Raw genomic sequence first — 27,477 nt, forward strand, 5'->3', positions numbered from 1 at the left:
TTGACATTTTGTGCATATCAAAAGGTATAGAACAGACAACCTTTGACATTTTATGCAAGTCAAAAGGTATAGGACAGATAACCTTTGACATTTTGTGGTATGTCAAAATGTGTAGGAAAGACTTTCTGTGACATTTTACGCATGTTAAAAGGTATAGAACAGACAACCTTTCACATTGTGCGTCAACTTCCAAGCAAGGACCGAAGCTCATAAACTCGGCAATCAATCCTTGCCGTCACCGGTATTTTGTATTTTCTGCGTCACTGATCGTTTATGCGCACTTGCTATTTGTATTGTGACGTTACGATATGCCAGTTTCTTTTGTAATCTACAAGCGTTCAAAGGGAAACTACTCTTTGTGGTCGGAACTACTTTTTTGGGGTTTACACCAAAGACCCAAACAGGAAATAGAAATGAATTGCCGCTGATAATATACGATTCGATTTATTGAAATTTCAGTTACCTTTTGTAACTTTTCGATAGGCTTTCTTCAAGTTTGCATTTTATTAAATGTAGAGTTAAATGAATGATTAAAATGAAAAGAAAAACATTTACTTTATAAAGTCGAAACTGCAAGTGGAAACGAAAAGACTGCTTGAAAAAAAATCTACCATAAGACTTATTTAAATTATTTAATTGCTTTTTCCCTCAGGTTACGATATTGGTAATTTATTATCAATATTTGCCAGAATAGAAATTTGCGTATTTTTATCGTTTACTTTTCTACATTGGCTACAGGTATAGGGGGAGGGTTCAACCGTTGAGATCTCATAAACATATTAACCCCGCTGCATATTTGCACCTGTCCGAAGTCAGGAGCTTCTGGCCTTTGTTAGTCTTGTATCATTTTTGATTTTAGTATTTCTTGTGTATAATTTGGAGTTAAGTATGGCGTTCATTATCACCGAACTAGTATATATAATTATCATTTGTATGGGGGCCAGCTGAGGGACGCCTCCGGGTGTGGGAATTTCTCGCTGCATTGAAGACCTGCTGCATTGAAGACCTGCTGCATGTTGTCTGTTCTATGGTCGAGTTGTTGTTTCTTTGACACATTCCCCATTTCTCTTCTCAATTTCACTTTTATTTCAAAGCTTTACATATGGGTCATTTAAAAAAAAAAGTGGAATTTTGAAATTGAAAAATTCATATAAAGTTACTTTACATGAGTGGGGCGCTCATATTTGCCGTGGACACAATTTCGCCGTTTTATGATTTTAAGGTGTAAAAACGTCAAAGGATGGTTGAAATGTAAGAATTATGCCGGTAAGTTATATTTTTATAACAAGTATGATTATTTTTGGCAATGAGACCAAATTTCGGCACTTACCGTAAAGGACCGAAAAACGGACAACGATTTTCAGCAAATTTTCTGAATGACAAAAACGATTTCAAAGAAGTATTTCTTAAAAATTCTTTGACTGATTGCCCTGAATTTCAGTTTTTTACACCTTTCAAATGTCTGCTATTCATCTATTATATGGAATTTATTTGATAAATATTGTTTAAAGCTGCAGTTATTTGGTTTTAAAATAGATGTGTAAAAACGGCGAATATGTGTCCGCCATTGACAAAACATCAGGAAATTTCAAACACCCTTAATCTAACTTTTCAGATGATTTTTCTCAAAACAAACACGTTTTAAAGCTAAGAATATTTTGCATTTGTAGTTATCTTCATATAGAAATATCAGTATACTTCAAAACTTCGGACCTGAACATAAACTGAAGAAAACATGGAAAGTTATGGCGAAAATGAGCACCCCACTAACATTCAAACAACCCTTTACATAAGCAAATCAAAACAAACAGTACTTATAGAACAACATATTAAAAGATGCAATCTTAATAATGCCATACAAGAAAATCTTGAAACTGCTTATTTTTATTCAATTAATCTTTTATCATTATTATATAATAAAATGACCTTTGATACCATCTTTTATAATGACATGACAACTAAAATGTTATACCTTATGAAGATTTTAAAAGTATTTACTGTAAAGTTGTTGATGATCCCGACTATATGAGTATATAACCACACGGGCATGACCATACTCGTATTAGTATATAACCATATATACGGTCATGACCATACTCGTATGAGTATATAACCATACGGTCATGACCATACTCGTATGGCCCGGAACATATTTATATATACATAGATATATATGTGTAATATTCATCGCTGGACGTTAAACACTTATTATCAATCAATCAAAACTAGTTCAACCAAAAAATCTCAAATTATCTGTCTCAAATGACAGTTCTCGTCCCATATGTTTTGTTCAATTGTTCATTATGATAAAAAAAAAATATGGTTACTCAACGTCCAACATTCAAGACGAGAACATAATAATGTGAAATGATTATTTACCTTGATTTGTACTAAACACTTATACTGATGCTAATTATCAACGTGCTAGTACACAATCAATCTGACTCCAAGCAGAACAGTCTTTGCTCTTTTCCCTTAATGCTACGTGCTTAGTTGAGAAGCCTCAAACACCTTTTTTACAGTCTTTGGTTTGACCCAGACAGCCATGATTTGAACACACGACCCCTAGACAAACACGCTACCAAGTGACCACCGATACGGTGTTCCATTATCATGAAATAAGTGTCTACATATGGTGAATTTATGTACATATGGCAAAGATGATTGTTCATATCTTACGGCAATATTGCTTAGTAGGAAGATGTTGTATGATTGCCACTTTGTCAACTCTTAAAGAGACCAAATGACACAGAAAGTAACAGCTATTTGTCACAATACGGCCTTCAACAATCACCAAAACCCATACCGCATAAGTAGCTATTAAAGCACCAAAATGTCAAATTTAAACTATATAGTTAGCCAGTTGCTTATAGCATCTAAACAAAATACTCTAACGAGCCTGTGTCGCTCACCGTGGTCTATGTGCATATTAAACAAGGTACACAAATGGATTCATGACAAAAATTGTGTTTTGGTGATGTGTTTGTAGATCTAACGTTACTGAAAATTCCTGCTGCTTACAATTATCTCTATCTATAATGAACATTGTCCTTAAAGCGGGTTGTTTGGCATGCCACAAAACCAGGTTCAACCCTACATTTTTTTTCTTAAATTGTCCTGTACCAAGTCAGGAAAATGGCCATTGTTATATTATAGTTCGTTTCTGTGTGTGTTACACAATGTGTATGTTGTGTTTCTGTTATGTGTTCTCTTATATTTGATGGGTTTCCCTCAGTTTTAGTTTGTGACCAGGATTTGTTTACTTTCTCAGTCAATTTGTGAGTTTCGAACAGCGATATACTACTGTTGCCTTTATTTGGCCCAGAAGAGAAAATTGTTAAAGATTTACTATAAAGAGCAATAACTCCTTAATAAGGGGTCACTTGACCATTTTGGTCATGTTGACTTATTTGTAGTATTTGTATTATCTATAATAACATTCAAGATAATAACCGAAAGCTGCAAACATTTCTTAAAATTATCTATTCAGAAGCAGCAATCCAACAACAAATTGCATGATTGGCCTAAAAAAAATCAGGACAAATAGATCTGGGTCTAATAAACATTTGTATCCTCGTCAGATTTGCTTTAAATGGTTTCAGAGATATGAGCCGAAAAACTGCATTCTACCTTAAGTACTAATTTTAGCCATGTCAGCCATTTTAGTTCACCGGCAGGGTCATCGGACACATTTAAAAAAAATAAATACCCTATTGATGATTGTGGACAAGGTTGGCTCAATTTGTCTCATTGTTGAAGGCCATACGGTTACCTCTTATTGTTAATTTCTGTCTCATTTTGGTCTCTTGTGAATAGTTGTCTCATTGGCAATTATACCACATCGTCTTTTTTTATATAGCAGTAGTTATAGAGGAGAAGATTTTTGCAAAAGTTTTAAAAAAATTGACTATAAAGGTCAATAACTCCTTAAGGGGTCAACTGACCATTTCTGTCATCTTGACATATTTGTGTATCTTAATTTTCTGAACATAACTGCTGTTAACAGATTATCTCTATCTATAACAATATTCAAGACAATAACCAAAAACGGCAAAATTTCCATCAAATTACCAATTATGGAGCAGCAACCCAATAATGGGTTGTCCCATTCATCAGAAAATTTCAGAACAAATGCATCTTGACCTGATTAACAATATGATCCGGTGTCAGATTTACTCTACACTTTTCAGAGTTGTAAGCCAAAATCTACATTTTACCCCTATGTTCAATTTTTAGCCATGGCCGCCATCTTTGTTGGTTGGCCTGGTCACTTGATACATTCTTTTAAGTTAGATACACAAATGATGATTGTGGCCAAGTTTGGTTAAATTGGCCCAGTAGTTTCAGAGGAGAAGATTTTTTGTAAAAGTTGATGGACGACAGATGACGGAAGACTAAGGATGCCAAGTGATGAGAAAAGCTCACTTGGTCCTGTGGGCCAGGTGAGCTAAAAAATGACTCAACTCTTTATCATCGTAATTATAAATTAATGGCACATCATCAAAAATAGATTGACCATGCAATTTCATAATCTGTTCATGTTTGACCTTAACACCTGAAACTCAGTAGAGATTTCCATGTATTCCAGTGGTGGATCAAGAACTTTTCCTCAGGAGGGGGGGGGGGGGGCTCTGACTGACCTAAGGGAGGGGGGCCACTCCAGTCAAGTTTCAATGATTCCCTATATAATCAACCAAATTTTTCCCACGAAAGGGGGGGGGGGGGGCCCGGGCCCCCCCAGGTCCCCCCCTGGATCCGCCTATGTATTCTTAAAATGTATTCTGGTGCATTAACATATGTTAAGCTTAGAACTATTTCTCATTAGTAAAGGCCATATGGATGTATGTAATGGCTTACATCAAAATTTACTAGTTTTTGACTATGACCCTTCTCCATAGATTGACTTTAAAAAAAAAAACAAGTAAAAATTATATATGTTTATTTCCTGTGTGTATGATAATTGTTTGAATTACAACATTAATAAAAGTCTGTGACTCTCATTCTCTATCAGCATACAAAATACTAAGTATATTTCTTTCAAGTCAGCTTCTCCGTGTTACAGTTCCATACATGTCAATTCTAGAAGAAAAAATCATTAATTAATAGATTTATAGTATATGTACAGCATTGCATATCATTTTTTATCATAGTTTGGTATTGTCTATTTGACTTGATGAATGATCAGAATAATTCATACAAAAATAAGAAAAAAACCAATTCATAATAATACATGAACAATAAAAAAAAATACCTACATGTATGATCAAATTCAGAACATATCAGCAGATGTGCAAAAATCTAGTAAAATATAACATATATTTTTTCATATCTTTGAAGCTATTACATATTGATCTTATCTCCCTTTGCAACTACAATGTACTACAGAATGTAATTTAAAAGCTAAAATTATATTTGTTTAAAGAAAACTAGTTTGTAGAATGCATAGAAAAACACCATTCTAGAAGAAATAATTCAAAATCTGATATAATATATATATATTTATATGTTTAGTAAAATAAAACATGCGTCTGTCTAAGTCTTTGATAAGTGCAATTTATAGCTAGAAACAAGTATGAGAGGAGGCCACAAAAGAGCAAATTTTCCGCAAATATTTAATTTTGACATTGAAATGTAGCTTTCAATAATTTTTCTTCAACCCATTCTTTTTTTCTGCTTGAAAAAATCTTTTGATAAAGGAAATGTAATATATATATACAGTCTGCACCAAAATATTTTCTCAACTACTTGTACAAAGACCAATATTCTGACATTTTTCTTATTGGTTCAAACAAAGTTTTGCAAAAACTTACTAGTCCAAAAGAAATATACTAGTCTGGGGCTTCAGATATGCAGAGATATATTTTATACATAAAATTAAGAAAGGAAATGGGGAATGTGTCAAAGCCACAACAACCAGACCATAGAGCAGACAACAGCTGAAGGCCACCAATGGGTCTTCAATGTAGCGAGAAACTCCCGCACCAGGAGGCAGTGTCCAGCTGGCCCCTTAAAAAACATGTACACTAGTACAGTGATATTATACATGTATGTTTATAGTGGCTCAAATCTCCAGTTCTCTCCAACTTCAAATCAAGAAAAGAAAAATCACAAATTTATAGATATATGAAGAATACACATGATTAGTGACAGATTTCAATATTTACATGATGATGAAAACCTTATGAAACAGTGTATTGAACTAATTTACAATATGATCAAAATTTTGGTGAGTTGCTACAAATTTGCTATAGTTTGTCATTTTTTGCCAAAATTGAATGTAATATTATATGAATGAAAGAGTAAGATCAGCAAGTCTTAGAAAAACTGTTTATTTTCATACTTAGAATATGTTTTTTTGGAACTCCGAACACACTCTCTAAATATTGACTATTTTGATAAAAATAATCAAAATTTATAGCTGATTTCTCATTTACAGTCATATAAAATTGCACATTAGTTTACTATCAAACCGACATTCAAGTACAAAAGTAGAGTTATTTGACCCTAACTATATTTCTAGCATATTACAGAAATAATCAGTTTTAATGAGGACTATATTTCATGGTGTAAAATTGCCATTTGACATTATTTTATCTGTTTTAAAAGATTGCAGTATTTTACATTTATATATGACCTTAGTTTTTTCATTAAATGTTATTTTTTTAAACCAGAAACTTAATTTACACTTTAAACATGAATTCACATGTCCTATTTTTGAGAGAAAAAAAATTATGTTCTATATGTACATGTATGTATGTATGAGGGTCTGGATTTTTTTTTTGGGGGGGGGGGTTATTCTGTAAACATTTAATTTTCACCCTTTTTTTCTCTAATCTTTAAAAAATTAACCCCTTTTTTCTCTAATCTTAAAAAATTAACCCTTTTTTTCTCTTATAATTTTCATTTTTTTGCCCGTTATTCTCTAATCTTCATTTTTTAAGGGCATTTTTCTTTAATCATTTAACCCCATCCAACCCTCATGTATACATTCAAAATTCTAATTATTTAATATATAAGACTATCTAATACTTACCAAAAGATAAAATACTATTGAAATTAACATTTCCCGCAATAAAATTTTAAAACTGCTACTTCTCACATCTCCTGTCTGTCCTGGCACCTCATGTTATGACAGTGTCATGATAATCAGTTACTTAGTATAAGAAACCTAAAAAAATATCTATCATCAGAATCAGCATTATATATATTAAAATATATACAGCTAGTCAACAAAAGAGGGGTACTGATCATGAATTCCTCCTGCACTCTTCTGTGTCTTTACCTTCAGCCTAAACATGCAAGTTTAAAGGGGGGAAATTGAAGACAAGGACACCAATGCAAAATAGCATAAATTCAACAAAAACACAAAAATTAAAAATATATAATCATATAATATATGGTTAGTGGAATATAAAAGTATTATATATGCCTGGTTTTCTGTAAACTAGCCATTAGTAGCTAGATGATCCAACTGATAAATGGAATGTACATGTACATTTTGTGTACATAGTAAAAAAAAATGGGTGATTATGCATTGTACTTGTACATTTTTGTAAATTAAAATACATGATTCCGGCATTTGAACATAACTATTAGTATTTGCAGCCTATTATCTATCTATCTATCTTCCTTTCAAGCAGTGGACACATTCTTGAGTGTTACTGATATACTCCAGCTTATAAATGTTTTAATTGTTTAGAAATTATAGACACAGAGAAAAATATATAATTAGTTTTCAAAACCTGTGAAGTAGATTTTTTCTTTTCATGACATACATGTACAAATAAATAATGACACCATAATTTCATAGGTAACCTTTGATTGCTAGCTCATTTGATTACTAATCATGCATGCGGCTTCCAATAGCAGATACAGGTATATGCTATTGTTTAGAGCTAATTTTTGGTGCTGCTTTTTATAATTTATTTTGCATGCCGCATGCCTTGTTTTATTTTTTATTGCATATGTTTTTATATTCGGTGAAAAGCTCATTAGAGCATATGTTTGTACTGTTTGTCAATATGCTGAATCCAAATAAATTTTTACTTACTTAATTACTGATTTACTTACTTATTTACATACTAAGGATTTGTACTATGCTAATGCCACACGATAATGATAATGCAGTGGGTTTTTTTTTTGGGGGGGAGGGGGTGATCCTACTGTAATCCTACTATCTTTAATATCCAGCAAACACTATTTTCTGTCTATGAGAATAAATTTATGCATGCCACAGTAAGGTACGACACAGCTAAAATAAAGTGTGATACCTTTTTTTTTTTAAGTACTCCCTCCCCCTTTTTTAAATTTCTGTTATTTCTCCTTCCAAGAAACGGCAATTTTGTTTAATGTCCACCAGCGATCAGACCTGACACCTATGCAATTGAATTCTGTCATATATATTGATTTAAAATAGTTATATCGTTTAATATAAGTAAAAAATCATACCTGTATGGTTTGTACGCTGGCGGCCGCCAACTTGGAAAACGTAAACAAAGTAGTTCGCATGTACGCACTTTCCACAGAATGGTCAAACGGCTACAAATTGTCGTATGTTTAAAAATGAACCGTTAAAGTTAATACAAAAACATGTTTTAAATATATGTTTATGCAATTAACGAAAAAATGTATGCATGCGCTGCGGATGCTTAATCTCTGCAAGATCTTGCACGGTGTGAGTACGGCTGAAGGCAAGGGTGTTAAACGCAGGACTTCGGGAATGTCCGGAGAGCCGACAACCTTGCTTCGGAAGTTGATTGTGCGTGTCAAAAGATATATAACAGATAATCTTGGATATTTTTTGAATGTCAAAATGTATAGGACAGACTATCTGTGACATTTAATGCACGTCAAAAGGTATAGGTAAACTATGTAGGCACCCCTGCACCCCCTTCCCCCAAACTGTAAACTGAATGTAAAACCTGAGCGAGAAGTAATCGGTAACTTTTTGTACATGTTAATACAGAGGACAAGAACATTATACCCCACATTTTGTTTTCATTTATATGGGATGACATACAAACGTGGCACTGTGTGCATGTTGAAATATATAACAAGGAACATGACTGATTCACTCTGTATTCCTTTTGTAAATAGTCCTGTCTATAAACCAATCTCAGCAGAACTCACTACTACTATTGTCTACATGATGTTTCGCTGAAAGAGTATATATCTACTTCACTGTCTTAAACTGTTGAGAAAACATTTGACCTTTTTGCGATACTTTGTTTTGTGATACAATTTACACATCTTTATATATTTGAAAGATTTTCGCTAAGGAATGATCTGCAGTGACCAAATAGTTTATGAAAATTTTGTATGATTCGATGATACATGTACATGTATAACACCTGGTTAAAAGAACCATAAATGAATAAATGAACTCAACCTTTTTTGCAATTTGTTAAGCCAACATAAATAATTAGCAGTGGTATATAAATAACAACAATAATTGTAACGAAATTGTTTATTTTATAATACACTTAATGTTTAATGTGTTTACATTTTACTGTTTCAAAGCAAGTACTGGCATGTAAGTTTAGTATAACACACTACATTAAGACACATCTTAATACCAAATACAAAAAGAATACTCATAACATCATAAATATCTACAATAATCAAATACACTCCATAGGAAGTACTTCCTTTAAAAAACACATACAAAGTCATGACACATTCATGAAATTAAATAAAGGAATCATGACAAGAAAATATTGTAATTTTGACGTTGTCAAATAATCAATTTTTTAATAGTTGTATTTTTTTGTACGAAGTAAAACAATATGATTACAGATTGTATCCTTATAACTGGATCCAGATTTATAAAATATGACGCTCTCTTGGTGCAACAATTATTACATCTCTGCAGTAAAATTTTGCTTTCGAATGAACAAACCTACATTTAATTCTGTGGACTGGTATAAATAATGCAGGCCCATCTTGAACAAATAAGTCTGAAGACCGTATTTCAATCGGTTTACCATAATAATGCTGTACAGAAGCAGGTAAATTCTTGTACTAATTGACTTTTGCTAAAAAATGTGTCTGTGTTTTTCCATTTACAATAATACTATGGATATACATTTGTACAATTTGTCCTGGATGAGGAGATACATCGAAATTGTCAGTGTCAATTGTCCCTTCGTTATTACACCAATAAGCTGTAATATAGGATGATCTAACACTTCTGCTCATTTTGCAACCAAGCATTGTTCGATTTAAATACAAGCTTTTGCACACTTTGACTTTGACTCTTCATAAGAAACCAGTTTACTCAGAAGTAAACAACTACAGGTCACTGTACTGTCTTCAATAATTAGCAAAGACCCTACCGCATACTCAGCAATAAAAGGCCTTGAACACGTTGAACAAACAACAAGGCGTTTAAAGTAAAATTAATCACCATATTCAAGGAGACCCCAGTTAAGATTATTCAGATGTAACAATATATTAAAAACTTGCCATTGGACAGGTGATTACGCAAAAGAAACTTAATTCAAATGCTTCATTGAGGGTTAATTCCTGAACACATTAAAACAGGTAAACAAAAACAGTACACACATTTTAATACAGGATAGACCACTGAAGAGGATATAGGAGAATATTGAAGCAGGGAACATTATTATTTGACTAAGATATTAGGTTTGCATTTATGATATGACTTGACCCCTTAAGACGTGCAGAAGTACAAAACGGCTGCATTCTGGTGACTTTCTTAAAATTCAACACTCTAGAAAGCTAAAAATTAAGGTCTCTTTTATGTCAAGAATTGCTTTGAACTTGCTGTGTTACCCAAACATAGTTTCTCCCTGCATATTTCATCAACAAAAAAGAGGTGCCATGCATATGGAAATCTTGCCTACCATGCAATTCTTTTGTTCAAATTTTATCAATATTTTGTTTCTAAATATAAAATTGTTATTTTTTTTTTATGAAAAAGGTACTCTTTTGAGGATCAAATTTAATCAAAAGTCCAACTTCTGTTTTGATATGGTCACATTTGGAATAACTAAAAGTCCATCTTTGATATAACTATTGTCTTCCTTTTTAAATACTAAAAGTTGCTCTTTTATACACCTTATGACAAAAAAAGTCCTTCTTTGATATAACTATTGTCTTCCTTTTTGAAAACTAAAAGTTGCCCTTTTATACACCTTTTGACAAAAATAAAGTGGGCCATTTCAACTGCCTTTTGAATCATCAAAAGATATACAAAATGTCTACCTTTTGTAACTTTTGATTTTTTTTTAAATGTGAACAAAATTGGATAAAAAGTAATCGAAAGAGGGCCTTTTCTTTATCTTTTAGTCACATCGAAAGCCAAGTTTTGGTGCAGTGACAAAAGTTTATAGTTCATCAACACGAATAATACAATACGTTGTATCTAATTTTCAATTCGCTTCCCTTTGTTGTAGATCAGAAAAGTTTTAAGTTCTGTAAATTGACAAATCATTTCCTATAATTTCCTCTTTCTGGTGGTGTTTATCTTATCAAGTGTTAAATCGGAGAGATTAGTATGCGTGCTTGACAGGAGAATGTTATCAAGGAGACACATCCAGTCGTGGTATTTGGAGATCAGATGTTTTAAAACAGTGAATTATTGATTTTTGTGCAAAACAATATCAATATTTTTTGTCATTATCAAAGTTTTGGTCTGGTGAACCATCTTATTTTCATACAATTTTTTTTTTTCATTTATTCATTTCTATTCTATTTTGCAGAAACCCAAGAGGATTTATATTTGTTTTACCGTTCTAATCACGAAATTCGCATAAACAACATTCAAAAATCGTCGCGAAATCAGTTGGTTTAAAATATATATTATGCGCATAATCTTGTAAACTAAGCATTCTAAGCGATGTTGACAGTTCACACACTTCCCTTTACTGTACTTAATAATGACTTTCATTTCTTAAATAATGCAAAATATTTTTTTAAGTTTTCTAACTTTTAAAGAATAGTGACAACAGAATTTTTGTTTGTCTGATACTCCGTAAATACGTTGATTATATTGTAAACAGGTTCAGGGTGTATCTTAAAAAAACACTCTGTGCTGGCAATTAACGTGTTAAGGAAAACAATCATTTGATACTGCAAGCCAGATGAAAATGGAAAGCGTCAGACTATCTAATTAAATAATTAACTTTTGTTCTGGTCATGGCAATGGTTTCTAGAGATAACCGATAATCTTTTATTTTGATACGATGTTGTTATTGCCAAACTGAGTGATAAACTTTATTGTATAAAACAACCTGCATTTTAATTACAATTCTCGTTAAAATGTTGTGTATGCGTGTGCTAATGGTTCTCTACAAATGGTTCTAACTATGTTGTGAATTAGTATGTTCTGACATTTCTGTTTAATTATTGTACTTATGTACATAAGAGTTCTGTAGTTGTACAGTAATTTACATTATGATTGCATTAATACTTTGTTTTGGACTACTTGGGCATGGATTAGCTTTAAATAAAAATCCAGATACGGAAGTTGAGATGCCACTTATTAGTAACGATGATGTTCCATTGGTTGCTAAGCTGGATACCAAAAACCTGAATAAGGCAATAAAGACCTACATAAATAAAACTTTGGAAAGGGTAGTTATGGAGAAATTTTCCAAACTAAAATCGGATATATCGTCTAAAATTATGACAGGTAATTTTTAATAGATTTAGTATTTCAGTATGCGAAAAGTTTAGAACTTCAATGAAGTTTATTTTATTAAAGAATTGAATCATCAATGTCATCAATATGTTATCAAGTGAATATAAATGTCACCATTATTTGCAATGAAAACAATATTGTAATTATCTTAATCTTGTTAATTTATCGCAATTACGTCTTTACCTGAGCCTCACTTTTGCTTTTACTTTTTTGGGGGAATTTTTATGACCTTTCTCAACAAATTGTTGCATATGTGAACGGATCTTAAGGCAGCAAATATTTGTATTCCCTTAGTTCATCAAAATTCAGAAATTTGCATGAAATTTGGCAATGTGAAAGAATGAATTAAACACATTTCGATTTTTTTACGGTTTGTATTACATATCTATTTCTTCAAAATGTTATATAGAGCTATTTATTGTTCTTGAGAATAATTTTTGTTAGAACTTCACAATGTGTACCTGTTTTTGCACAATGTGTAATAAGAGGTATCTTACTAACATTAATAACGACCATGCGCGTCGGACCATATGAGTATAATACTCGTTTGGTTATGAACGGGCTGGACCATATGAGTGTTTGGACCATATAGATTATTTTTTAAATTACATTATAAAAGTTTCAATAATACAAAAACTTTATCTAAAAAAAGTAATATGGCTAATTACAAAAAAAAAATATCCACATAAATTTATTTTGAAACATTTACCAGGCATGCGCCGAAAGTAAACATCAGTACGTTGATGGTTTTCTGTAACAAAAGACGAAAAAGAAGACATGACAATGAATTATTTTCATAATTCAAATACTACGTATACAAATCAAACATTGATGCCATAGTTAGTTTTGTATCGCTAATTACATTCTTACATGTATGCTTGAGTTGACATTTACTTCTACATGGTATCATATAGTTTTTGCATTTCAAAGTCTTGGTTGTCCACGATCCTTTTCATTTACATCTTTTGTATGCGTTTGAAAAGATAGCTTTTTTGTAGCTGCGTACAGTGATACCGAGGTTTTGGGCCATTCCGATATGTCAACGGTGTTTTAAAAAACTCTATAATTCTCAAATATCGTAACATGATTGCAATACACCATATTTAAAAGACTACTTAGATAACTATGTTAGTTTCCAGTGACGTTTTTGGTAGCAGTTCATTAAGAAATTTTTGGAATTTATTTATCTAAGTCGACATATGGCCATTCACTCGTAATAACAAATCGGTAATGACCATCGATCTAAAATATTTTTATTATAGTTTTGACAAGTAAGAACAATTAACTATGTGAAACTTCTAATCTTTATTGAGCTAATCTTTTTATAATTAAATAATAATACAATTACCTAAATGATAGCGTATTTTTAATGAACGTTCATACCATATGAAGACTTTCGAAGTATTAAAAGGAAACTGTAACATATTGTTAATCACCCCGACCATATCAGTATAAACCCAGATGAACATGACCATACGCGTATGGTCATGTCCATATGGTTCCGGAACATATACAAATTGGTTTTTTTTTTAGCTGCACTTGTAATATACATTATTTTTTTTAAATGATCCTTTTGTAAATAGTTTTGTTCTGAATAATGACAGTTATAAATGTTTCTTGTCAACGAGTTTAAAGGCGACTATGCGATATGATTTTTCCTCAGTATTGAAGGTCTCACGATTGCGTATCATTTTTAACTTCGTCTTCATTTGGGGGATAAAAACTGCTTACAATTTGTATTTTCAAAATGTCAAAGGTGCGAATCTTCTTCTTTTTGTTTGAGTGGTATTAAAAACTGGAATGAATTGCCAGATTACGTTGAAGGTATTAAATGTGAATTCAAAAATATTTTTTTGAATATGAAGTAAAAAAACAAAAACACCTAATAACTGAATAAGTAAACTCAGGTCAACATGGTCAATGTTGGATTCAAATTTTATATTTTACTAGATTATTTGTATAAGAAAAGTTTAAGCTGTGATTCATGTATACTATTTATTGCTGTACAATTAATTGCTAAATTAATTAATTTATCATCAAGATTATACTGACCATATCAGTAGCAGCATTATTATTATTATTATTATTATTATTATTATTATTATTATTATTATTATTATTATTATTATTATTATTATTATTATTATTATTATTATTATTATTATTATTATTATTATTATTTTTATTATTATTATTAATTGTCTCTTTGACAATCACGTCAAATCCCTTTTTCAATATATTTCTTCTCTTTTGTAATAGAATAATTATTGATTTTTGTGATATATAACCTTCTATTGCATGTTTAGCCATCTTAAATAACAAAAAAGTGTATATTCAGAATGACGTCGTTCCAATGAAAAATAAACAAGTAAACAATAAAATTGCCATATTGATAAGTCAAGCAACATCAATAAATCAATGATTTATTTCTGATATTTTACGACGAGCCTAACTATTTTCAATTGATATAAAAGATATATCTAATCGATAACAGACCTGAATCAATGAATATACGATATAAGAACTTTGATTTGATATTCGTAATATTCATACACGTTAATAAATATTGATTTAACAGAACAAGATACAAAGTCCAAATTCCATAGTTGACCATAGCAAATAATATCACAGTTTAGATCTCCATTTTTAATATTTGTTGACACCGCTTCTTTTTAAAATTCATTGTTGAAACAAGTTAAGAAAAATTGAATAGAGATACATTTAGTTAACTTATATAGCAAGTAATATTTGAACTCATAGTACATATTTTTTTAGAACTAATGGGAAAAGAGTACTGTAATTTCATAATTTATTGAGAGGTCCTCATAAATGCGAATAATTCGACTATTATGATATCTACCCGTATGTATGAAGGTAGTTTTCACGAAATTCCAATACCTAATCTCGCATTTTGATAATTCTTCAAAAAATAGCAGTAATAAATGCCATAAACAAAAATTGTTTTTACTATATCAAGGCAATACGAAATCTAGTCGTGTACTGATTTCGCCTACAAAATTCAAAAACCCGACTTAACTATTGAATGTGAGAACCCTGTTTGGGTTAATAAAATAGTAGATTTGATGTTAGTTGACTATATATTAATGATTTATAATGATCATATGTATTTCATTCCTTGAAAAGTTAACGAACACTATGAATAAATTGTAGACTGTAATTTAACATATCTTGTGTATTTCTGTGCAGATTATCCCAACTAAGTCAAAGTAATAAATTTACAATTCCATCATTCTTATACGAGTTTTATATACTGTGGATTCATTATTATTCGTTGGATACCAATTGTCGTGCGTGTCGTGGGTACAGGTGAACCACGAATTCAAATGTTCATCGAATACACTTATTAAATAGGTTTTGTATACATGGATTGGCAAAACCACGAAATTAAATATCCACGAATATGCAATTTTTCAGCAATTCACGAAAATTGATTCCCACGAAAATAAATGAATCCACTGTAATGAGTATCATTTATTACCGGGATTGTACTTGCATGAACAACGACATATGTATGAGAATGTTAAGTGGCGACGGGTGCCACATGTAGAGCAGGATCTGCTTACCCTTCCGGAGCTCCTGAGATCACCCCTAGTTTTTTAGTGGGGTTCGTGTTGTTTATTCTTTAGTTTTCTATGTTGTGTCATGTGTGCTGTTGTTTGTTTGTCTTTTTAATTTTTAGACATGGCGTTGTCAGTTTGTTTTAAATTTATGAGTTTGACTGTCCCTTTCGTATCTTTCGTCCCTCTTTTAAGCTTTTCAGAGAAATTAGTTACTTTATTTAAATATCTGTAAGTATATCGGGAATATTGTTAGTGTTGTTTGTTATTCTGTTTAAATTTGGTACCAGCGGTTTTGTAAAGTTTTTTATTTCTCTTTTCTGAAATGAGTACTCTCTGTCGATCTACTACTAATAGTTTCATTTGCTAGTATCTGTTATTAAAGATACGAGTATTTGTTGATTAAAATACGGTTATTGATTGATGGACTGATTAACGAGTGTTGACGCAGCTTTCATCACTTATGTCTTTCCGGTTGTTACCAAATGTTATAGTTGGAGGCAGTTGACGTGATCAGAAAGACCTAGAACTGGAAAACTTTGTCAGTCGAATGCACCTGACAAACAACTCAGTTTGAAGAGGGTGATTATAATGTTGATGAGCCACTCAAAACACCAAACACAAAATAAATGTTCCAAGCACAAATACTTATACGTAAATTTGAGATATATGAAGTAACACTAATTGTAAAATTTCATCTACAGATACATATCCAAGGGATTGCGAAGATATCACAGAGTCAAAAAGTGGGATATACCGGATATATCCCTCAGATATAAGGGGATTTGAAACATACTGTGAAAAGAACATCGAAGAAGGTGGTTGGTTGGTAAGTTATTTAAGCTGTTTTTACACCACAGGTTCGATGCAACTGCTGTTTGACGTTTCATCCTAGAGAGTATCACCGGCCAAGTAGTCAGCACTTAGGTGTTGACATGAATATCAATTATATGGACATTTTGATTTTTTTTTTGAAAGACTAAAGATTTTCCTATCCCATGAAAAGAATGCTTTATAAGTGATCTGAACGTCACTGATGAGTCTTATATAGACGAAACGAGCGTCTGGCGTATCAAACTTTAATCCTGGTACTTTTGATACTATTTTTTTTTCGACTGAAGTGACATATGTTTCACGCATTTCCAAATGTGTTTACTTTTTTCTGATTTTCCTATTATAACAAAACAGACGTCCATGCCTATTGAAGTAACATTTTTCTAGTCAAAGACCTTATAGGCAACTATAGGTTATGCACACATCTAATTGCTTATCCTTCAAAAACAATTTCGCGTTACTGTTTGAAATCAAAGGTTGTGATAAGAAAATAACACTATGTAAATATTAGACCAATCTAGGAAGTATTTAGCTTGTTACTGTGTATGCAATTTCGTTATATTTGGATCATGATTTATCTTGTATCTCTTAATCGAGTGTGCCTGCATATCGATAAAAAGATATTAGAGAAACATCTCACCACCAAATATTGTGCAATACGATATTCAACCACTCTTGACAATAACATTTTAAATATTGAAGTTTTAAATTTTGAGTTTGAAAAGTTGACCGTCACGAGTGGATGAATATCCTATAACTTTACACTTGATTTAGTGGTGGAATCTAAATATATATATATATATATATATATACAACTCGTCTAAACATCAACCCAACAATGTTAGATCTGTAAATTTGCTTTCGCAAATTTTTGGTTCTTCCCTCGCCGGGATTCGAACCCATGCTACTGTGATATCGTGACACCAAATCGCCTGCACTGCAGCCGTCCCACTAGACCACACGACCACCTGGGCTCTCAAAAAAAGAGCTTTCGGTGGCCATATGTTACCTTTCCACGTCAGTTTTAATCTAGCGGCGTACTACAGTACATGATATATAAGGCATGAAGATGTTATTGTTACAGATCAGCTAAATTATCTATAGTAAAGGATCCTACAAATTAATGTAAGATACAGTCACAGAAAATAATTATATTCATAAGTACGTCTGAGTCAGTGACAACCCTACAACAGATGTATCCATCGGATCGCCATCAATGATGGTGATACATGGCTGTGTACATAATGTATATACAACTCGTCTAAACATCAACCCAACAATGTTAGATCTGTAAATTTGCTTTCGCAAATTTTTGGTTCTTCCCTCGCCGGGATTCGAACCCATGCTACTGTGATATCGTGACACCAAATCGCCTGCACTGCAGCCGTCCCACTAGACCACACGACCACCTGGGCTCTCAAAAAAAGAGCTTTCGGTGGCCATATGTTACCTTTCCACGTCAGTTTTAATCTAGCGGCGTACTACAGTACATGATATATAAGGCATGAAGATGTTATTGTTACAGATCAGCTAAATTATCTATAGTAAAGGATCCTACAAATTAATGTAAGATACAGTCACAGAAAATAATTATATTCATAAGTACGTCTGAGTCAGTGACAACCCTACAACAGATGTATCCATCGGATCGCCATCAATGATGGTGATACATGGCTGTGTACATAATGTATATACAACTCGTCTAAACATCAACCCAACAATGTTAGATCTGTAAATTTGCTTTCGCAAATTTTTGGTTCTTCCCTCGCCGGGATTCGAACCCATGCTACTGTGATATCGTGACACCAAATCGCCTGCACTGCAGCCGTCCCACTAGACCACACGACCACCTGGGCTCTCAAAAAAAGAGCTTTCGGTGGCCATATGTTACCTTTCCACGTCAGTTTTAATCTAGCGGCGTACTACAGTACATGATATATAAGGCATGAAGATGTTATTGTTACAGATCAGCTAAATTATCTATAGTAAAGGATCCTACAAATTAATGTAAGATACAGTCACAGAAAATAATTATATTCATAAGTACGTCTGAGTCAGTGACAACCCTACAACAGATGTATCCATCGGATCGCCATCAATGATGGTGATACATGGCTGTGTACATAATGTATATACAACTCGTCTAAACATCAACCCAACAATGTTAGATCTGTAAATTTGCTTTCGCAAATTTTTGGTTCTTCCCTCGCCGGGATTCGAACCCATGCTACTGTGATATCGTGACACCAAATCGCCTGCACTGCAGCCGTCCCACTAGACCACACGACCACCTGGGCTCTCAAAAAAAGAGCTTTCGGTGGCCATATGTTACCTTTCCACGTCAGTTTTAATCTAGCGGCGTACTACAGTACATGATATATAAGGCATGAAGATGTTATTGTTACAGATCAGCTAAATTATCTATAGTAAAGGATCCTACAAATTAATGTAAGATACAGTCACAGAAAATAATTATATTCATAAGTACGTCTGAGTCAGTGACAACCCTACAACAGATGTATCCATCGTATACGATTTATCTCCCTTTATATACTCAACGACAACTATGACGTTACATACCTACCGTTACATAGTTACGTTAATCATGTATAGTTTCACCTGAAGATTGTTATTTAAACATGAAAGTACTAGTGAATTAAAACTATTCATACCGGAAATGTTGGATTTTTTAGTAATCTATATATATATATATATATACAACTCGTCTAAACATCAACCCAACAATGTTAGATCTGTAAATTTGCTTTCGCAAATTTTTGGTTCTTCCCTCGCCGGGATTCGAACCCATGCTACTGTGATATCGTGACACCAAATCGCCTGCACTGCAGCCGTCCCGCTAGACCACCCGACCACCTGGGCTCTCAAATAAAAGAGCTTTCGGTGGGCATGTGTTACCTTTCCACGTCAGTTTTAATCTAGCGGCGTACTACAGTACATGATATATAAGGCATGAAGATGTTATTGTTACAGATCAGCTAAATTATCTATAGTAAAGGATCCTACAAATTAATGTAAGATACAGTCACAGAAAATAATTATATTCATAAGTACGTCTGAGTCAGTGACAACCCTACAACAGATGTATCCATCGGATCGCCATCAATGATGGTGATACATGGCTGTGTACATAATGTATATACAACTCGTCTAAACATCAACCCAACAATGTTAGATCTGTAAATTTGCTTTCGCAAATTTTTGGTTCTTCCCTCGCCGGGATTCGAACCCATGCTACTGTGATATCGTGACACCAAATCGCCTGCACTGCAGCCGTCCCGCTAGACCACCCGACCACCTGGGCTCTCAAATAAAAGAGCTTTCGGTGGGCATGTGTTACCTTTCCACGTCAGTTTTAATCTAGCGGCGTACTACAGTACATGATATATAAGGCATGAAGATGTTATTGTTACAGATCAGCTAAATTATCTATAGTAAAGGATCCTACAAATTAATGTAAGATACAGTCACAGAAAATAATTATATTCATAAGTACGTCTGAGTCAGTGACAACCCTACAACAGATGTATCGGATATATATATATATATGTGAGAGATCTCACAAACATGTTTAACCCCGCCGCATTTTTGCGCCTGTCCCAAGTCAGGAGCCTCTGGCCTTTGTTAGTCTTGTATTATTTTAATTTTAGTTTATTGTGTACAATTTGGAAATTAGTATGGCGTACATTATCACTGAACTAGTATATATTTGTTTAGGGGCCAGTTGAAGGACGCCTCCGGGTGCGGGAATTTCTCGCTACATTGAAGACCTGTTGGTGACCTTCTGCTGTTGTTTTTTTCTATGGTCGGGTTGTTGTCTCTTTGGCACATTCCCCATTTCCATTCTCAATTTCATATATATGTAAATCACTGGTTTGACAATTCAACAATATAGCGTCACTTAATTTTGGCAAAGGCGAATCCCGTCCTCCATGTATTCCAAAAAATGGATGATTACATAGGGAATCACTAAATTATGACTGGAATGGGCATCCACTTAGAGTAAAAGGTAGGTCCCCTTATTAGTATTTCTGAATTCTGTTATTTTTCTTATTAAACCACCTATACAATTCAGCACGTTGCTTTTCTGCTTGTTATTCATATTCTATGTCAATCCTTTAAATAAAAAAAAAATGTATCCGTGTCTTGCCAATCACAAAGTTTAAAACAAATGTTCAAAATAATCTTAAAAGGTTATGTTTAGGTTCGTGAATCCAGAACAAACCGATAGAAACATATTTCCAAGGAGCGAGAATATTGACAATTCACTTGTTAGTTCTTTCCAGAAAAAATGACATAATGTCATTAGAATGTTAAAAGTTAAGAAAGATACAATATGATCGGGCTATTTTTAAAAACCTAACTAAAATTATTCAACTGCTATCTAATATGATTTGCAGGTTTTTCAGCGGAGGCAAGATGGCAGTGTTGACTTCTATCGGAACTGGGCGGATTACAAGAACGGATTCGGTGACCTGACAGGAGAGTTCTGGTTAGGTAAGCCATCTTATTATCTGACTTCACATGCTTTACATGAAATAGGCTTTATTGTTTTATAGGTTATATGCCATCTTAGTCAATCAATTTTGGCTTTGCGCATTCCGCATTAGTAATGTAAAATTGGTCATAGAGAATATGCAAAGCGAAAACTTGACTTAAACAAATTTCAACTTCAGACAACTTAAAATATGTGATTTCACAAGTAAAATGGTATTTATATGAAACGTAATTACTATACTTATTGTTGTTTAAATTATGACAATCTAACACTTACCTTAAGGTAATTCCAAAATCCATGAAATCACATCAAAAGATGAATATGAACTGTACATACTTATGGAGGATCTTGAAGGAGAACAGAGATATGCAAGGTACAAGACGTTTTATGTCGGAGACGTACATTCAAAATTTACCCTACAAGTTGGAGGATACAGCGGGAATGCAGGTCAGTACCTTTTGTGTTCTATTTTTTAAATATTAAAACACAAAAAGTACACAAAAAAAAACAATATATGAATAAATCAGTATGCCTTTTTCTGACATGCATCCAACTATGACCGTGACTATATAATCATTGTACTTAATAAATTGATGAGTTGTCTGCATAACAGTTTTTTCGTTTTATCAGTTCTGTTAGTTATAAAGGGAAAAATCTATGTCATTAAGCAAACTATCTTACCTTAAATAGTAGAAAACCAAGGAGTGCGAACATACAACAAACAATTTATAAATCTGAAACATTCTTGACATTTGCCTTGAATTATCTTCTCCATGTACATTGGAGGTAAAACAAATTAAATTCCAGATTTTATCATTTGCATATATCATGTATGTACATCATTGTTTCAACTCGATCTGATTGTAATGGTGGGAAAACAACAAATCTCACATTTTCCACTGTGAAAGAAATTATATTAGAAATAAATAATATCAAAGCAATAAAAAAACATTTCTAATATAAAATACAACCAAAATCTTAAACTGATAATACTTTTTAACAATTCGGATAACTGGATTCTGCATAAATTGTTAAAAAAAATCCAATATCATTATGACAACATTCTGAAAGCAAAAATTAAGTTAAACTTTTGAATATTTTATCGTGATTGTTTTTACACTTGCCTTTGAAGTAGTTTCTGAGGAAAATTCCGGACCAAAATATTGCATGAAAAGATGTAACTCAAATTTTGAATTTATTGAATTTAACTGAAAATAAACAAAAAGATAAATCTGTGCTTAAATATTACACGATTAACATTCATTCTCACAATTGGTACATTGTATACATTTTCCACCATTTCACTGATATGTTGTGACATCTAAATTTTATAACACAATTCATCATAATTTAAATTGGGATGTAACGCGTCTTCTGATTGACTGACGTCGTTTTGTCTATCATCCCATAGACATTATGATCAATGTTTTGATCATAACTTACTCAGGTTTAAAATGGATTTATGAATTAAAAAAAAATATATTTAAGAAATGAATGTACTATTTTTTTTTGCCTATTCGTAATAACATAAAAAATGTGGTACACACTTTGAATAACCCGCTACACGGATTATTCAGTGTGCACAACTTTATTGATGCTATTTCATCATAGACAGAAAATTATTATAATCATTTCTTAAATATTTTTTTTCAAAATCATAACAAAGTCCTAACAACTCTTAAACTAATCCATAAATGAATATGTCTAAAAAGGAAGCAATCATGCTATAGTTACAAACATTGCACTGACAATGACAATTATTCTTGAAAACAACCAGTCAAGAGATCATTAGAGCCATCAACAATTTACAATATTCAAGTTAATGGTTATCCCTTTATTTATGATAAATACTCGCTACTGCTCGGACGTGTTATGAAAAAGGGATTATCATTCTCTTTCATGAACCATTGAAAACACACTGACAATGTCAGGACAGAGAGCAAAAAGATGAAAAGACAAACGACAGTGTATAAAACTATACATTATAAACATAATACATATAGGAAGATGTGGTATTAGTGTCAATGAAACAACTCTCCATCCACATAACAGTTTGTAAATGTAAACCGTTATAGGTCAATGAACGGCCTTCAGTAGGGAGCCTTGTAAAACCATTTAAACGGGAAAACCAACGGTATAATCTATATTAAAAACGAGAAACGAGAAACACGTATAAATAACATAAACAAACGACAAACAGCGGAATTAAATGTTTTAATGGTATCAAACCTACTCCCTTTTTCAAAAACAATAGCATAACATAACAACATAGCAAACCACACGATAAATTATCAATTTGAAGGCTTAATTCCATCAAAAAAAGTAAATTATCACACTATGAACGAATGAATTTGATCTGAGATAAAACTCAATGACACATATTCCTTTGCTAATAATCCCAGTTGCATCAACAGGGTTGTTATATCATGCCCTAGAAGTAGCATCTGTCGATTTGTTTATATATTGATGAATATTTGTAATATACAATGAATGACTTTTGATGAGGTTGATCTATGATTTATCAAGCCTAGAGATGTGATATTTACCGACGTCAATGGTCTAATGTGAATATCACATTTCTGGCGTTGACAAATCTTTGTACAAACTGAAATCAAAAGATAACAATTTTTTTATTTTATAACTTTATCTTTTTGATACTTGCCAAGGATATTTTTAAAACTGCTCCCTGTTTTTATATTAAACATAGCATAATTATGCTCTTGCACTTGTTTTGTTAAAGTACTCATTGAAGTAAACTTAAAACAAATACACAAAAAAGAAGGAAAGAGAAAAAAACACCAAAAATATACGTATGAAAACATAGACACATAGTTTTGAAACATGTATTCTATAATCATTTATGAAAATTACGTATTAGTGTAAAGTTTTATACTTTGTTTTCTTTTTTATAGGAAATTCGTTGGACACTGGCGCGCACAATGGTCAGCCTTTTTCAACACTAGATAGAGACAGTTCTAGTAATTGTCCAAAACAATTTAAAGGTGCTTGGTGGTATAAAAACTGTCATAACTCTAATCTAAATGGCTTGTACCTTAATGGTTCACACAAGTCTTTTGCAGATGGTATTGAATGGCAGCATTGGAAAGGTTATAACTATTCCCTCAAAAAGACACAAATGATGATTCGACGTCGTCGTTGATATGATATAATATGGCATACATTGTAACTGACGCAGATTACGCAGATAACGAATTGCCTAGAAAAATGATTATTCTAGTTATTTTTGTCTCTTGTTTCAAATAAAAAATAGAATAATAAATCATTAGAGTACTATATATCCCTCTTAATCTTATTTTACAAAAACATTTAGCAGTTCCTAGACGAGAGTACATGTATACTATACATTTTTTTATTGTTTAGAGAAATATCGAGTCTTCATGTTTTTTCCTTGTTGGGGTAAATGAGATCTCGATTTATTTTGATTCATTCTCATCACCGTCAGTGTTATAGTTCGTCGCTTGTGCTACTTTGGTTTATCAAACAGATAAATGTATCCTTTTTTCCAATAGTGATACTACATGTACACCCTTTAATTTAGGGGTACTGTTTGTACAAACATAAATTGTGTGCTTTATTTTTAATTAACATTCAGATAATAGGACTTTGTTTACTGTGTATTCTTAGAGGCAAATCAGTTAAATCTGTAGAAGATCAGACCTTTGGAAAAACATGTTGTTATTAATATCAACTACACACTGTTTTCTGTTTACATCTCTATTGGACTTGCTTGTATGTTTTGTTTTGTTATTTATTTTGGTAAAGCTGTATCATGTGTATATCGGAGTTTTTTATAGCAAAATTTGATCAATTCGGTAGCTTGTTTTCTGTTTTGAATGGTTCATTCTTAAAGACCCCACGATCTCCTTGACTAGTGTTACTTTGTACGTAGTTACTACAGTGAATAGTTGTCCCATTTTCTACTATAAATGTACATGTACCACATCGCCCTTGTATATAAGATATAATTCCCGCGGTTCTATTATAATATCCTCCAATCATTAAAATTATGCATAAACATATAAATGAATTACAGCTTTCAAGTATTTATCTGTACAAAGAGTTTCAATCAAAAAATATTCGGTGTAATTAAACAGATACATCATATTATGGAGGGGTATTTTTGAAAAATACCAGTCGTTGGACCGAATTTCTCTCGCCCAGCGGCTCGGGAAATTTCACAGTCACTTGACTGGTATTTTTTTCAAATACCCCTCCATAACATGATATATATGTTCAAAAACCGTATTTAGAAATGACTGGTATTTTTTTCTGTATATCAAAAAAAAATTTCGAAATATGTGGTACCCTCTGAAAAATGATATTTATCTACTCAAGACAGTTAAATTTTCAAATTTAAAACGCAAGGCGTGCCGAGCGATTTAAATATTCATATATCTAACCTACGATAGTGGATGAATATCGTATTCTACGATATTTGATGGTAAAATATGTTTCTATAATGATTTTAAAACAAGACGTAGGCAAACTTATTCCTTATTATCGAATGATCTGCAAACAGATGTGTTCTTTCTATGTTACGTCATCAGACATGGTCGCCTTTTTTCATGCAATTTTAGAGGAAATAAAAAAATTTCGACGTCACAATCGGATTTAACCAATGAAGAACTGAGATCAAACAACCGACACGTTGATTAAATTTTTTTAGACAATGAGTAGAAGAATTTTCGAAGAATAACAGATAATCATGTATACTATTAAATGTATCAAATAGTGTCTGATTCTTTTAGCGAGTTAGTTTTAAAAAGTATAAAGTAAAACAACAACAATTCCAAGAAAAATTCAGCCTGGAAAGTTCATGATCAAATGACAAAATTTAAGCTATATAAAAACTATTGAACAAGTTCGGTTGAGCGAAGAATTTTAATATACATAATTGAAATTTCCTTTACATTACAATGTGTAATCTCCGTAAACTCATTTATCATGATTTGAACACAAAATCAAAAAGGGAAAACGTTTATTTAAACCGCAGTTTAACATTTCATGTTACGAAACAAGTAAAATATAATCGACTTACAGTATTCGCATGACTGACAGTTTACTTATTTTGTTTTGATTCCATTTTATCTCAACTATAAACTTTAAGAAATCAAACTTAGCAAGCAAAGGATAATCAAAGTACGTGCGATTTTTACCATTATAAAACTTATAAAGGTCAGTTATGATCTAAAGTTATCAAACATTTAAGCCGTTTAATCGACTTGATTAAGCTAGTGAACATATGTAAAAAGTAGTGCGTTGGATGTATTACAGAGGTTTTGAAAAATAAAATTAAAAACATATATTCAAATTCAGCAGTATGGCACTAGATAATAATATTAACGAAAGTATGTACTTTCAATATATGACGTCAACTAATAAGATGTCAAGTCAAGTTCAAATCACATGCACATAGTTACATACTGAATGAAATATTTGAACAAATTGAAAACAAACTTCTTTCGTCATTCCCTCCTTGACAATTAAACCACCGCAGTATGTAAACCTTGATTCCAATGTCAATCAATTATGTATCGTTTTCAATTCTATTATTTGTTCCAGTGCACTTGTATTCTAATGGAATCCACTCTGAAAATGTGAGTGAATTTGATTTTACAAGGTACTATCGCAGTTTGATTTACCTATATTTTCCATACTTTTTACGAAAAAATATGTTAGATTTTTTTAATTTTAAGCATGGGGGTCACTTGAAAATGCCCCTTTTTAAAACTTGAATTTGGTATTGAAAAGTTATGTTATAAAATAAAAGAATGCACCGAGTGATTTATAACTGCGGCTGTTGTCTGCTCTTTGTTTGGGTTGCTGTCTCATTCTAAATTTTATTTAAACGTACTATAAGTAAT

At 32.2% G+C, this 27,477-nt stretch overlaps 1 protein-coding gene and 1 long non-coding RNA gene across 2 annotated transcripts; one reads left to right on the forward strand and one right to left on the reverse strand.

The window, feature by feature from the left end:
* Positions 1 to 4,922: 4,922 nt before the first annotated feature.
* Positions 4,923 to 8,750, reverse strand: LOC139502900 (uncharacterized). Its single transcript, XR_011658968.1, has 3 exons — positions 8,449 to 8,750; positions 7,034 to 7,168; positions 4,923 to 5,079 (listed from the first exon to the last, which is right to left on the reverse strand). It is a non-coding gene; the product is annotated as an uncharacterized lncRNA (long non-coding RNA).
* Positions 8,751 to 12,277: 3,527 nt separating this feature from the next.
* Positions 12,278 to 24,789, forward strand: LOC139502897 (ficolin-1-like). The gene is made up of 5 exons (XM_071292566.1): positions 12,278 to 12,655; positions 16,947 to 17,071; positions 21,495 to 21,591; positions 21,875 to 22,039; positions 24,505 to 24,789. The coding sequence occupies exons 1-5, from the start codon at positions 12,418 to 12,420 to the stop codon at positions 24,750 to 24,752; spliced, it is 873 nt and encodes a 290-aa protein (XP_071148667.1). The 5' UTR covers positions 12,278 to 12,417; the 3' UTR covers positions 24,753 to 24,789.
* The last annotated feature ends 2,688 nt before the right edge of the window (positions 24,790 to 27,477 follow it).

The sequence above is a fragment of the Mytilus edulis genome, chromosome 14 (genome assembly GCF_963676685.1).
Source record: "Mytilus edulis chromosome 14, xbMytEdul2.2, whole genome shotgun sequence".
NCBI lineage: Eukaryota > Metazoa > Mollusca > Bivalvia > Mytilida > Mytilidae > Mytilus > Mytilus edulis.